Source organism: Setaria viridis, chromosome 1 (genome assembly GCF_005286985.2).
Source record: "Setaria viridis chromosome 1, Setaria_viridis_v4.0, whole genome shotgun sequence".
Taxonomy (NCBI): Eukaryota; Viridiplantae; Streptophyta; class Magnoliopsida; order Poales; family Poaceae; genus Setaria; species Setaria viridis.
The window spans coordinates 23,456,630-23,471,660 of NC_048263.2; the positions used below are offsets into that span (position 1 = coordinate 23,456,630).

Below are 15,031 nucleotides of genomic sequence, written 5' to 3' on the forward strand. Positions count from 1 at the left end.
ATGCTAGTTGATCAAAACATCTGGTTAATCCAATGGCGCATAATGCTACCAGCCTACCACAGTACCACCACACATGGTTGAAGTGAAGAAGGAAAAACAGAAAAAAATTGAATAGAAAGTGGAGACCGTCACAAAAAAGAGAGAGCAGTCGGCGAAGAAGGGGGAGGTGCGTTGTAGAGGAGCATCCCGTGGAAAGGCGGCGGAGGCGGCGGCCGGTGGAAGATGTCGATCCTGTGGGAGAAGAGCGCTGGGTGGCGGTGGCTGGTGCGGCGGACGCGTGACTCGAAGCCCTTCTTCTTCACCTTCGCGGCGCTGTGCGGCGTCGTCCCGGGCGTGATAGGCTACGGCGTGATGCAGCTCACCAGCTCCCGCAATGAGCAGCTCGAGGCCCACCTCCGCTCCACCGCCCGACCCGAGACCACGGTGCGTGCTCGCGCTTCCCTCGCACAGATCCCGCCCCGCCGATCGATGCTATTATTGATTCTACTGTTAGGAATTATGTTCTGCGATTTGAGATCACTATTTGGGGATCTAAGGTGGATCGATCGATCTAGTTTACACGTTCAATCAGTTTTTCACTTCAAATTCAAGAATTCGAAATACGACGTAGCATGTTTGAGGGATTGATGAAACTGAACTAGGGTTTCGGCCCTGTTTCTGAAAACGTTTTGAGGGATACATAGAGTTGCTGTAGCTAGCTTCCTTTTACTTTCCCTTTTCTTGTGCAAATCAAGATTTGATGCCCGCATTTCAAAAGGGACTAGGAACCCATGGGTTGAGGATACCTGGACCAGATTGATTACATGACTATATCTGACTGGATGGTTCTGGTTTCCAGACCAAGATCCTTAGCTGTGAGAGGTGCCTAATTAAATAGCCAACTCTTGGTAGTATTGGTTGGAATGATTCAATTCATCCCATTTACAGTCCATGGCAATAATAGCTGTACCCGCCAGCCAAAGCATGCATGGTGATTAGAGGGAAACCAGCTGGCTTTGGTACTCCATTTTGTTTTTGCTCTTGTTTTCATAATTGATTTATTTTACTAGTGGGTTTCAGTCAGTATCTGTCAAAAGCGGCATAAGCTTGATTTATTTCTCCAGACCCTCTGTAAATGTAATTCTTTGTTGCAATTTTAAGTATTAACACCTATTATTGGCAACAAAGTGCAACAATTATGCGATAGTTAACTATGAATAGAAAGGGAATAGAGTAGATAGTGATGTTAGGAATAACAATCAAATGCGAACCAAAATCTTTTATTGTTAGAAATCCAGGGGATATTCTTATCTGAAAAGCTGTGAATGTTAGTAATTTTTGCTGAAGGCAATGTTATGCTCATTGAAGTCACGTTGCCCCGCTGTAGTTCAAATTCTTATTCCCAATCATCAGATACTCTATGAACACAGTGCTAATAATACTGAAAATATATCAATTGGCAAAACATGGAGCAAAATGTTCAAGACATGTATAGTATTACAATTTTGTGTTGTTCCTGTAGTTATTTTTCTTATTATATGTTAGGTCGAACTTGCTTTTAGAGCTATTGAAGCAGTCATTGCTTACCAGTGGCTGCAGGAGGAGGATGCTGGTATCCTGTCGAGTGTAAATTAATACACCTACCGCTACGTTTTTGTTGAGTGGTTGTTTCTTCTGCTGCTAGTCAGTCCATTTGACAATTCATTTGGCTTTAAATGCTGTTTGTGTTTGGACTGGCAGGGTTTATGTCTTTATGGCCTTACGCAGGTCATACATGCCAAATTTGCTAGGTCTTAATATTGGAGCGTTTAGCATTAAAATTGCTTTATGTACGTTTTCATACTACTATTTAGCTTGCATTTAGGTAAGGTGTGGTTGTTGGCTTTTAGATCTTGATGTTTTTTTGGTTCATCAAGACAAATTTTGTTCTGATTTATGGTTTGAAAACACACCCTTTTGGAAAAATGGTTCATTTTTCTAAAGCCAACATTAAACAGCTTGCTGCTGCGGAGCTTAATCCCATCTGTCTACCAAAAAACAAATCAAATGGTTGTCTGCCATTGTTCAATTGCCGTGGTCCATAAAAATATTGCAACTGAGCTCAACAATAGTCACCCAAAACAATCCAATTTAAATATTGCTTCCACGACCTCGAATTTTGAGCAGTTCAACGATCAAATAATGGTCAAAAGAACAAATGGTTCAAAAATGCTATATTGTTCTCTCAGAGTTTGGATCCAGTTGACAAATTAACTGTATAATCACATAAAACAACCCAATTTAGGGAATAGGAGAGAGTCCCAACTATTGCAAGTGGGCTTGGTTGGCTGCAAAGATGATGTGCAGCTGCCAACTGATGTTTGGGAGAGATGGGTGGGTTTGATGTGCTGCCATGCTTTGATGATTTCTAAAGTTTTGTATTTAGGAGTAACTTAGCAGGAACATGGTATCTTGTTTCTGTTATACTACTAATTCACCATCTAGTAATAGTTACTATTCTTGCTATTTGCTAGTAATGGTGAATTGGTGGCTTACAGTTGCCTGTCTATGAATCTTTAATCACTGTATACCATTTGAAAACTAGTTATTGAAAAGCTCCAGCTTATAATCATCACTCATTGTCAAATGATTACAAAGTTGTATGTACAATGAGCTGACCGTGACAAACTGTTTATTGCCTTGTTCATATGCTCTCTGCAGTATGAGCATAAAGTACATGCTTACCTGGTGATGCCCATATAAGGCACTAGCAGAGAGATGTCCTTGACATTTCCCTTCTGGCTTCTCAGGAGGTGTTTATGGCATTGTATTACTGGTTTACTATTTTCCGAAACCATTCAAATTTACTCTGCTTGAATATTTACTCCCCCCCCTTTTTTTTGTTCCTGGTGTTATTGTGCATGCACGGTTTTTTTATAATGTTTTCTTGCACTTTTAAATGTTTGCATTTGTGATTCCACTTTTCACTGACAATGAACTCCTGGCAAGCAGATGATGGGGCAAGTGAACAGGGAGAGACTGGCCGAGTTTCTCGGCGAGCTGCAAAGGAAAGAGGACACGAACGACAGGTACGTGGCCGCTCTGAAAGGGGAGACGCTGACCAGGAAACGCTACGAGCGCATTCAGCCTGTGCCTGCCCCCGTGCAAGCGAGCCAGGAGGCCGCGTCCGCTAAGGCTGCCAGCGCCGAGAAGCCCAAGGCCAAGTGATTCGCAGTGAACTAGTGTTCCTAGCAAGATATGCCCCTACCCAGATCACTGAACATGAACATAAACGGACTTGTAGTAAGAGCTTGTATGCATCGTCATCGTGGAGTCTTTGTTTTCGCTGCTGCTGTTAGCTCTCGTGGATCTTTTTGATCTCAGTGCCCACCCTCTGATCGAAATATTGTGGCTGAACGAAACCGGCGAGCACCCTCCGTTCCGTTGACTCTTCCGTGGGATGCACGTGCGTGTTCTGCATCTTCGGCTTATCTTTCGGGCTTCGGCTGTTGAATTTTCTGTGGTGGCGCCGTGGCGGGTGGGGGAAGCAGCACTGGTACGGCAGGGATGAACACGTTTTATCCGATACGAACGGATATACTTAAATACATATAGTTATTTTTTTCTTGAACTCGGATTCGTCGGATTCAAGCACATAGTATCAGATACGAATACAGATAGAGCACAAATAGTTTGAATTAACGGATGAGGGTCGAATACGTGGTAAGCCTAATACGAGTAGTGTCGATTACGAATATTTTCTCGGTTATCGAGTAAAAGTCACATGGCCACATTTAAGAATATAGTACATGTTATGATCGTTTAGCGCTCCATCAGTGAATAAACGTCAAATTGTACGTTAGTTTGTCTAAACTTTTTTAGTTTGATCATTTTTATTAAAAGATATGCACAATGTTACAATAAAAATAAGCTGATAATTTAGTTGCATATCCCAACAGCCCAGCCCATTCGAAACCCTGGATTTCGAATGAGCTAGCCGTTGTAATGTCGTACATACCTTTTAATAAAAAAGGTTAAACTAAAAAAGTTTAACTTAAAATAGAGATAAAGTAACGTACAATTTGATTTGGAGGTAGTATGTTTATTTAATGATAGAGCCCTTAAATGATATGTATGATATTCGTAAATGTGCGTCATTATGCGAGACTATTTGTGCTCTATCTGTACTTGTATCTGTATATGATACTATCTATCTGGGTATATCCGTTAGTATCCTTAGCTACGGGTACGACGATCTGGTACGCTTGGCGCCTGGGCTGAACGCTTGCAATGCAACACGGCCTGGTAAATGCTCAAACCGTTCCGTTGACTCTTCTGTGTGATGTTGAATTCTTTTTGATTGGAGAGACCGAGAGAGTGTAGAATATCTGGGATGCACGTGCGTGTTCTGCAATGACTTCCAAGCATTCTTCGGCTATCTATTGGGCATGGGCTGTTGAATTTTCCTGTGGCGGCGGGCGGGGAAAGATTCGGAAAGCACTTGCGCCTTGTTTAGTTCCCAATTTAGAAGTGACAAAATTGGTATTTTGCCATAAATGCATAACTGTAACATTTCATTTGTATTTGTGAATTATTGTCCAAACATTGACTAATTAGGCTCAAAAGATTCGTCTCGCAAAGTACAACAAAACTGTGCAATTAATTTTTGATTTCATCTACATTTAGTACTCCATGCATGTACCGCAAGTTTGATGTGATGGGGAATCTTCTTTTTGCTAGTAACAAAGTTTGGATTTTAGGGAACTAAACATGCCCTTGGTCCACGTACGGGCGGTACTGGTACATCTGATCCACTGAGGGCGCGTACGCGATCGGGTATGCAATGAGGGCGCGTACGCGATCGGGTATGCAACGACGGCCGGGTAAATGCTCAAACCGTGAAGCATGCGCGACGCATGAGATGCCGGCATGGACGGGGGAGGGGAGGCGCATCAGATTCGTGGCCGTGGGGTCGCGATCTGGTCTCGAAACGGGCATGGGCAGGAGCATCAGGTTCGTGGCATCGGGCGATCAGGTCTGTTCTTTTCGGTTGCGTCCGTCCTGCCCATATGCCCCGCCTCTCAAGGTTGAGGCACGCCGCACGCCGTTCAGCACCGTTGAATGAGTCTGGCTTAACGTCCAGGCGTGCCTCGCGTGTTGCCACGCACTCGACGCGAGACGGGGGAAGATGATGCCTCAGGCCGAGGCAAGGCAAGTGTAGAGTAGAGTAGAAGCATGGATTACGGGATCAAAACTGATTCAAGCTTTGTGATCCGCTTTTATTGTGCTGCTGCTACAGTAGTACTAAGGTTTTCAGATTATAATCCATGTAGATTATATAATCTAGATTATGGATCATGAGTACTATACTACTACGGTAAAAGAACACTTGAGGACCATCATGGGACCACAAATAATCTCAAATAAGCTACTCTTGGATAACTTATTTCAGGGCCTGTTTAGTTGCCCAATTTTGGACAATCAAAATCACTGTGCAGCACTGTAGCATACTATAGCGTTTCGTTTGTATTTGTGAATTATTGTCCAAATATTGACTAATTAGGTTCAAAAGATTCGTCTCGCAAAGTACAACAAAACTATGCAATTAGTTTTTGATTTCGTCTACATTCAATACTCCATGCATGTACCGTAAGTTTGATGTGATGGGGAATCTTCTTTTTACATAGTGCCAAAGTTGGGATTTTAGGGTAACTAAACAAGACCTCAGATTCTTTGCGGTCTCAAAGTGGTCCCAAGATAGTCATTTACTCTATTACCCTTGGACCATAATCCACCTTATATAATCTATAAGGCAAACAAACAGGGTCTAAGAAAAAGGATATGAATGTTGTGCATTGGATACGCCTTGCAGCTACTCCATCCATTCCAAATTATAAGTCATTCCAACTTATTTGGGAGTCGAATCATTTTATATTTGATCAAAATTATAGAGATGATTACAAAGATTTATAGCACCAAATAAATATACTATAAAAATTTATTTAATGAAGAACGTAATAGTACTTATTTCGTATCATAAATGTTATTGTTTTATTGTGAGATGCTTCCACTTTAAAAAAGTTAAAATGACTATGATTTGGAGGAACGGAAGGAGTACCGGTGATCGATTGCTGCTACTCCGGTCTGTTTGCTTAGCGTTTCTGTAGGCCGAGGCTGAATAATGGATGATGGTTAAGCCTCGTATCCGTTACTTCTTTGATCTTTGTGTAAAGCTGCTGATTATACATATAGAAAATGAATGATTGCTCTATGAGAGGAGCAGGTACCGAGTGAGTGGATATGGGCGTCTGAGAGTGACAAGCATGGGGTCATCTGTCCTGGCAAAAGTGGGGACAAAGGCCCTCTGAAAAAGATAAAAGGCAAGGACAAATTTGCATCGACCCCTTGTTACAATAGATTCTGCATCAAAGAGGGACCCCCTTTGCTCATTGTATTGTCCTACCAACCATAGTGACAGATTCGGTGTTGTCAGTGACGCCGCCACCAACCCAATCAAGTACAACTCATAAATAAAAGAAACTTCCTCTGTTCCAATTACTATTTATTTTGACTTTCATAGATGCACATATTTTGATATACATCTAGATATATATTTATTTAGATATGTAGAAAAACTAAAATATGTACAAAAGTCAAAACGAATAGTAATTTAGGACGGAGGGAACAGCTCTATAAGTTTGCTAATCCCGGGGTGTATAGTTTTGAGGCGACTGGAATCCTGTTTTACATTCCAATGACTTTCTCGAACCAATTCGATTAACATAGAAACCACCAAGATGCTTACACAACAGATTTCAATTATGGTGACAAATTTGTACTGTACAAAAATCTTAGTTTGTATCTCCTCTCAACAAAAAAAATCTTACTTTGTATCTAATACTCTAGGAATCATTTTTGTTTCTTTGCCATGAGATATGAGAGCATACATTTGTGCACCGACCAGGCCCGTACCTATATTTTTGTGGCCCTGGTGCAAAACATAAAGTGGGGCCTATATTTATAAAATGCAAAAAGCTAAAGTGCACGTAGAGTAATACCGTAAGTATTCGTACAAAACGATTAAATGACCAATCTTACTTACTGATAACTTCTTAGCTTCCATTAAAAATCATCATTCGTCTAGTATTCTTCGAAATGAAATCTTCAATTATATCTTCATACTTAATCTTCTCTAGAAGATCATTTTCAAGCGCAATTGTTGCCAATCCATTTAGCCTTTCTTGTTTCATAGTACTGCGCATGTAGGTCTTTAGCAACTTTAATTTGGAAAAGCTTCGTTCTGCGGATGCAACTGTTACAGGAATAGTTAACAAAATTCTGTATGCAACAAGGGCATTAGGAAAACAGCCCATCCGTTTCACAAACTTCAGAATATCAAGAGGACCCATGTCTTCCTTTGGAATGAAATCTTGGAGGAACTTTAACTCCACATGTAATTCTTTGCCATCAATATCAGAATGGTCACCACTCTTAAGTGCAGCCTCAAGATGAGCACAAGAAGACAACAGACTCTTGTCATCTAAGGAGCATAATTTCTTTGAAGTAAACAAAAAACCAAAAGTTTTTTCGTATCCCTGGTATTGTTCGAATCTCTTTGTAAGTGAAGCAATAGCTTGATCAACAATGGATAGAAAATAATTGATTCTAATTAACTCCTCTGTAGATTGTGAAGCAATAGATTCATCTTCAGGTGCCTCATCAAATTGCCGTTTCCTTTTGATTTTACGCTTGGTACGGAATGTTGGTTCAACATCCATCTCACGTGCAATTTCTTTTGCAGATTCTAATGCATTTGGAAAACCAGTTTCTCTATACTTAGTGAAGAATGAAATCAACCCCTGCACTTTCTCAATAGCAATATCAATAAGCATATCCTTTGCTTGTAATTGTTTACTGACCAAATTAATAGCAGATAATACTTCATACCAGATAACTATTGCCACTATAAATTCAAAGTCACCAAGCTCATTGGTCGCCAAGGATTTAGCTTCACTACATATTGTTGCATCATTATCAGTATCTGACACTTCCAGTAAAGCTTCTCGTATATCCTGCATTTGGAACCTTATAGCCTTAACACTGTCAACACGACTCTCCCAACGAGTTGCTGACAATGGCTTGAGAGTGAATCCTGATATCTTATCTTTTAAAATTTGCCATCTCTTAGTGGACTTACCAAATATTGTATAGATACGTTGTATGATTCCAAAAAAATCTTTTGCTTTACCGCAACTCTTTGCCATATCACATAGTGCTAAATTAAGACTATGACAGCCACAAGCAGAATAAAAGGCTCGAGGATTGATCTCCAAAACTTTCTTTTGTACCCCTATATTTTTCCCTTTCATATTTGATCCATTGTCGTATCCTTGTCCTCTCACATTGTCTATATCAAGGTCAAGATTCTTCAATTCATTTTGTAAAACATCAAATAACCCTTGGCCTGTAGTATCATTAATATCTAGAAAACCTAAGAATGATTCCTCAATGCAAATAGAATATGAAGATGTGTCAACATATCTTATGATCAAAGACATTTGTTCTTGGTGGCTTATATCAGGGGTACAATCAAGGATAACTGAGAAATATTTTGATTCCTTTATTTTTCTAATTATTTCAGACCTGATAGAAGCAGCAAGCAAATCTATTACCTCATTCTGGATGCCATGACCGAGGTAATGTGTATGGATATCATCATTTGTTATGCGTTGAACATGCTCCTGCATAACCGGATCAAATTCAGCCATCATTTCAACCATGCCTAGAAAATTGCCATTGTTGTCCTGATACAGCTTGCTATTGGTGCCACGAAATGCTAAGTTATGCTTTGCAAGGAATTTTGCAATCAAAATAATTCTAAACAAAACCTTCCTCCAATGTTCCTTTTCCTTCTCAATTTCTCTATGAGCAACTTTATCAATAGTTTGGTTGTTATCAAATCTGAGACGCATGTCATACCAAGAAGCCATATTTGTAATATGATCAGCACTAGTTTCATGATCTTTAAGTCGAGTGCCAACATGTGACCAATCACTCAGACCTTCATTTGCTAGCTGACTCCTTAAATGCCCCTTTCTTAATAACTTGCAACAAAAACAGAATACTCTACCAAGCTCTTTGGAATATACTAGCCATTCTCTATCACAAGTTTCCCCATTTGATAAAATTCTAGTATATAATGCTGCAGAAAACCTCCTTGATAACCTATCTTTAGGACCTTTCTGAATAGACAAGTCCCTTTTAGGACCCTTTTGGACCAAAATATCAACCTGTTTTTGATCTAGTCCATCCCAATATCTTGGATCAAATATGTTAGGCTGAAAAGGAACCCTCAAATCATTGTCACTTTCAATACTAGCTGATGCATCAAGGGTAGCATCAACACCATCCGCATTGTTGGGATTAACTTGCACTGATTCAGTTCCTAAAGTGTGAGCTTCAACGTTGTCTGTGTTATCACCGTGATTTCCATCACTATGTGCCTCAGGAGTTTCATCTTGTGCACTAGTTTAACAGTTCTTAACAACAAATCTATCAAGAGCACCCTTTTGAGTCCGAGCAAATTGTTCAAGCCTTTGTTTCTTCTTGCGCTTTTCATTACCTGACTCATATTTTCTATTTCTAGAAGACATGATATGATGATAAATAAATAGGACTCCCTGTTTCATGAATTACAAAGCAACAAAGCTAAATTAACATTTAACAAATCATTGACCCAACTGCACACAAATCATAGAGCCGGTCACCTAGCATTACATTACCTGGTGGTAGCTTTTGCCTTTTGTAGTTCTGTTGTGCCGTTTTGGAGAAGACCTGCCGACTGCCGTCAGATGGTCAGAGGCAGGTGGAGTCGCTGCATGCAGACTTGATTGCGGCAGGGCAATTTCGCATGCAGCTCGGCGACTCGGCGAGATTGCGGCGGCCGGCGGCGCTCTCGCGATTAGATTTAGAAATTAGAATAATCGGCAGGCAGCAGCGGCAGGCCAGGCCTGCTAGGCTGCTAATCAGTATCGGATGATTCGGATCGGACGGTCCTGGTCCGGCAACACGGCAACAGATTCTCCAATCTCTAGGACCCAGGCTAAAAACACAAAAAGTTGCATGCAGCCATGCAGGCTTGGTCGCATACTCGCATGCAGGCAGGAATAGAGGCCACCAGAGAGAGATTGACAGGTCAGTAGGTCACGTACTCACGTACACATGGGGGCCCCAAAATTTTGGAGGCCTGGCGCGATCGGCCCACTTGCCATGCATCATGTACGGGCCTGGCACCGACCTAAGTTCATTCGCATTAGTAATTAGTAATATGGGCTAGTTATTATTCAAGACAGTTTGCCCGCAAAAAAATTATTCAAGACAGTTGTGAAAAAGGTAAACCCTTGATGCCTTGACCACAAGTGGAACTCCACCAAAATTTTGGAGATGGCTAGTGTTTTCCTTCTTCTAAAGAGTGATAAAGATGTACAATTTGAGGTAACTAGAAGGCCTTCTCTTTCTCTGTAAAAGAATGGAAAACATGAATTTTGAAGTAACTTGAGCTTAATTAGATTTTTAACATCCTCTATTATGGCCAACTTTTCTCTAGGATTTATGTCAATTAGTTTTGAATGGAATTTGATACCTCCTCCTACCTCTCCTCCAAGACCCGCGTGCTTAATTGTTTAAAAAATATTGTATGTTTAAGTGAACTATATTGTATGCATGTCATGCTATTTATAATATGTGATGCTTGTTCATAATCTGAGAATTTGGGTGCATGCGTTAAATTGATGATATTATTGATGTAGTTATTGATATGTTCATTGTATGTTTACATGTTCATTAGGACAAGGGCGTGCCCCTGGGCGACAAGCTTGGATGCCAATTTCACACTCACGGCAGATATGGGTGCAAGTGTGGATTTGTGGATTACATCATAAACATGGATTTGACTGCTAGCCTCTGCCTGTGCGTATTGTGCCTATTGACATCATGCTCCCTCCTCTCCATGTAATAAATTTTAGGTTATAGTACATTTGCATCTTATTTTTCTTACAATTAAAATTTAAAATCATAGTTAATTGGATGAGGTTTAGGACGACCCAGGACCTAGAGGGAGCATGAGCCCCAGGTATAATCAAACATTGGGAGTAGGGGCTAGAGTATAATGGTAAACCAGGAAGAAGACATGGCCAGTTGTCTTGTGTCAGATCGATAAGTAGTAGAGAACTAGAGATTGAGGCATGACACAGCCACGTGGCAGCTAAATTTGCGAGAGATGGCTACAATATCTCTTATATCGTGCAAGAGATGGTACACCCCCATAATTAATACTACTTTCATCCTCGTTCTCAACTACACTCACACGCTATGACGCTACTCATGGAAACAAAATATAACCATATGTCCATATGCTCGCTCGGATTAGCACGGGATTTGCTACCTAGCTTCGATACATATTTTCTAGTTCGTTTACATTTTAGCGAATTGTCTCAAACATTTAGATATTGTTTGGTTCGTGCTAAGGTAACGTAAACGCAAAGGAAATTCAGATTACAGTGTATTTGGTGGCGGAATGGGTGATTACCCTCTTTGTTTGGTTGCACTTTGGTAACGTAATCAGATTACGGTGTGGGTTATATCTGATTACGGTGGGGAAGGAGGGGCAACAAACTTGTATAGATATTATTTAGGTAAGAAATTCGATTACAATATCAATTGATTACAACCTGATGGAATTATAGGAACACTAGGAACTAATCTAGTGGGTTAACTAACTCGTTCTTTAGATTAAATCAGCTCCTAGAATCTAAACAAAGATACAACCGAGAGGGAGAGAGAGTTAGAGAGTGAGAGGGTCACCGATCATCGGGCTTGGAGGAGGAGCTCGCCATGGCGGTGATGGTGGTGTTGATAATAAGGGCGGAGGCGGCGGCGCGAGGAGTTGGCGGAGCTTCCCGCCGCTTCAGCGCTAGGCTTAGATCGGGTCTAGGGTTGTGTAGGTGGGTCTGGTGGGCGCGATGTCAAACTTGGCGTTCGTGCCCCCAGCCCCCACCCTGTCTTTATAGCGCTGCACGATGGAGGCCCGCCAACCATATTCAGTTGGACGCCCTCGATCAAGGCGCAATCAAGGACTCCGACTCGGTCGTTGGATCGAGCTAGACGAGATCAATACTAACATTCTCCCCCTTGATTTCATCTCATACTTAAACTTAGTCTTAATCTTAACTTGGCACCCATTTCATCACAGATCAGTGTATAGAGCATGTCTCGTCATAATAGTCAGTTACGTACTATCTGATTCAACAGTTACAACACACCTTTCTATTATGAAATAGATTCTTATTCTAGGCCCTTAGTATCCAGGGATCATAGGCTTTCTCGTAAACCCATGCCGGCTAAGTGTTCTCTGAACATATTGGGCGGTAAGCCTTTCGTGAGCGGATCCACGAGCATTTCTTTTGTTCTTATATGCTCTAGACTAATGGCATGATCCTGGATTTTCTCTTTCACAACATAAAACTTGATGTCAATGTGTTTGACAGCACCACTTGACTTATTGTTGTGAGCATAGAATACTGCTGGCTCATTATCGCAGTACATCTTGAGTGGTCTTTGGATGCTGTCTACCACTCTCAACCCGGGTACAAACTTCTTTAACCATTTTGCCTACCCTGTGGCCTCATAACATGCTACAAACTCGGCAAACATCGTGGACGATGCAGTGACGATTTGCTTGGAGCTTTTCCATGATATAACTCCACCTGCAAGAGTGAATACATAACCTGACATGGACTTTCTATCGTCTACATCTCCTGCAAAGTCTGAATCTGAGTACCCTTCTATTTCAAGGGAATCAGTTCTTCTGTACGTTAACATGAGGCCTTTCATTCCTTGCGTATAACGCAATGCCTTCTTTACCATTCTCCAGTGATCTATTCCTGGATTATCTTGATATCTGCCAAGTATCCTGGTAACAAAAGCTAAGTCAGGGCGCGTACACACTTGAGCATACATCAAGCTTCCGACAGCTGAAGCATATGGAACCGCTTTCATTTGATCGATCTCATATTGGTTCCTGGGACTCCGAAATTTCCTAATTCTATCGCCCTTGACTATAGGAGCAGGCGTAGGTCTACTCGCATGCATACTATACTTCTTCAGAATCTTCTCTAAGTATGCCTTTTGCGATAATCCTAACACCCTCTTTCTTCTATCTCGGTGAATTTCAATTCCTAAAACGAATGAAGCTTCACCAAGATCTTTCATATCAAAGTTCGAGGACAAGAACTTCTTCGTCTCCAGTAGTAGACTAACATCACTACTAGCAAGTAGGATATCATCTATATACATGATAAGAAAAATGAATTTTCCACTCTTAAACTTTGCATAAACGCAATTGTCCTCCTTATTCTCACCAAACACAGACTTTTTATTATCTCATCAAACTTCAAGTACCACTCTCTGGAGGCTTGTTTAATCCATAAATGGATTTCTTCAGGCGGCATCCCATATGTTCTTTTCCTTCCATGCCAAAACCTTTGGGTTGTGCCATGTAAACATTTTCTTCCAGGTTTCCATTGAGAAAAGCCATCTTTACATCCATCTGATGTAACTCTAAATCATAGTGTGCCACGAAAACCATTATGATTCTAAAAGAATCCTTACATGAGACTGGAGAAAACATCTCATTATAGTCTATTGCTTCTCTTTGTGTGAAGCCTTTTGCTACAAGTCGTGCTTTATATCTTTCGACATTCCCTTTGGAGTCACATTTTGTTTTGTAGACTCATTTACAGCCTACTGTCTTGGCTTCTTTAGGAATTTCTTCTAAATCACATACTTTATTGCTACTCATGGATCTCATTTCATCTTCCATGGCTTGAAGCCACTTCGATGAGTGAGCGTTTCTCATGGTTTCTTCAAATGAGTTGGGATCTCCCTCCATTTGGACTTCTTCACTGACATAGACTTCATAGTCACCAGGAATAGCTGGCTTTCTAACTCTTTGAGACCTTCTGGGGGCCTCAACATTTGGCACATCTTCCATGTGGGGCTGTTGCAGCTCTTCCTCATGTGTGACAACAGGTTCTATAGGATCCTGATGGACAGATTCCTCATCTTCATTTATTGTAGCCATGAGAGATTTAACAATAGGTACTGTCACCGTAGTGTCCTACACTGTAGGTGCAGCAACAACAGGTATCGAGAAAAAATGTTCCTGAATCATCGGAGTGGGTACATATGCCCGCTTCTCCTCAAGGCTAATTTCTTGGGGTACCGTGCTCCCCCTGATCATCTCGTCCTCCAAAAAGATAGCGTGTCTCGTTTCTACAAACTTAGTATGTCTGTTAGGACAGTAGAAACAATAACCTTTGACTTATCTGGGTAGCCAATGAAATGGCAACTGACTATCTTAGGATCTAATTTCTCAATATTTGGGTTAAAGACTTTGGCCTCAGCTAGACAGCCCCACACGCATAAATAATTTAGTGAGGGCTCTCGTCCAGACCACAACTCATACGGTGTTTTAGACACCGACTTACTAGGAACTCGATTAAGAATGTGAATGGCGGTTTTTAACGCCTCCATCCACAAACTAATCGATAAAGTGGAGTATCTTATCATACTTCCCACCATATTCATTAAGGTACGGTTACGTCTTTCAGCTACTCCATTTTGTTGAGGCTCGCCTGGTGTAGAATACTGGACAACTATGACATTTTCATATAGAAACCTTGCAAAAGGTCCAGGAACTTGGCCATATGGGGTATGTCGACCGTAGTACTCCCCCCACGGTCGGATCTTACTATTTTAATCTTTAAACTATGCTGATTTTCTACTTCAACCTTAAATATCTTGAATTTATCCAACACTTCTGAATGCTCTTTAATTAGATAAATATAACCATAATGTGAATAATCATATGTGAATGTTATAAAAGAATCATAACCGTCCATAGATGTCACAGGAAACGGACCACATATATCTGTGTGAATTATTTCTAAAATTCCTGTGCTTCTTTTGGCGTCTTTCTTAATTTTCTTAATGAACTTTCCCTTAATGCAATCGA

At 40.9% G+C, this 15,031-nt stretch overlaps 2 protein-coding genes across 2 annotated transcripts; one reads left to right on the plus strand and one right to left on the minus strand.

The window, feature by feature from the left end:
• The first annotated feature begins 95 nt into the window (after window positions 1-95).
• LOC117853754 (uncharacterized) lies at window positions 96-3,316 on the plus strand. The gene is made up of 2 exons (XM_034736073.2): window positions 96-423; window positions 2,971-3,316. Exons 1-2 carry the CDS (start codon window positions 223-225, stop codon window positions 3,184-3,186), a joined length of 417 nt encoding a protein of 138 aa, XP_034591964.1. The 5' UTR covers window positions 96-222; the 3' UTR covers window positions 3,187-3,316.
• Window positions 3,317-7,070: 3,754 nt separating this feature from the next.
• LOC117855009 (uncharacterized) lies at window positions 7,071-14,098 on the minus strand. The gene is made up of 3 exons (XM_072291374.1): window positions 13,756-14,098; window positions 9,125-9,427; window positions 7,071-8,998 (listed from the first exon to the last, which is right to left on the minus strand). Exons 1-3 carry the CDS (start codon window positions 14,096-14,098, stop codon window positions 7,071-7,073), a joined length of 2,574 nt encoding a protein of 857 aa, XP_072147475.1.
• Between the last annotated feature and the right edge of the window lie 933 nt (window positions 14,099-15,031).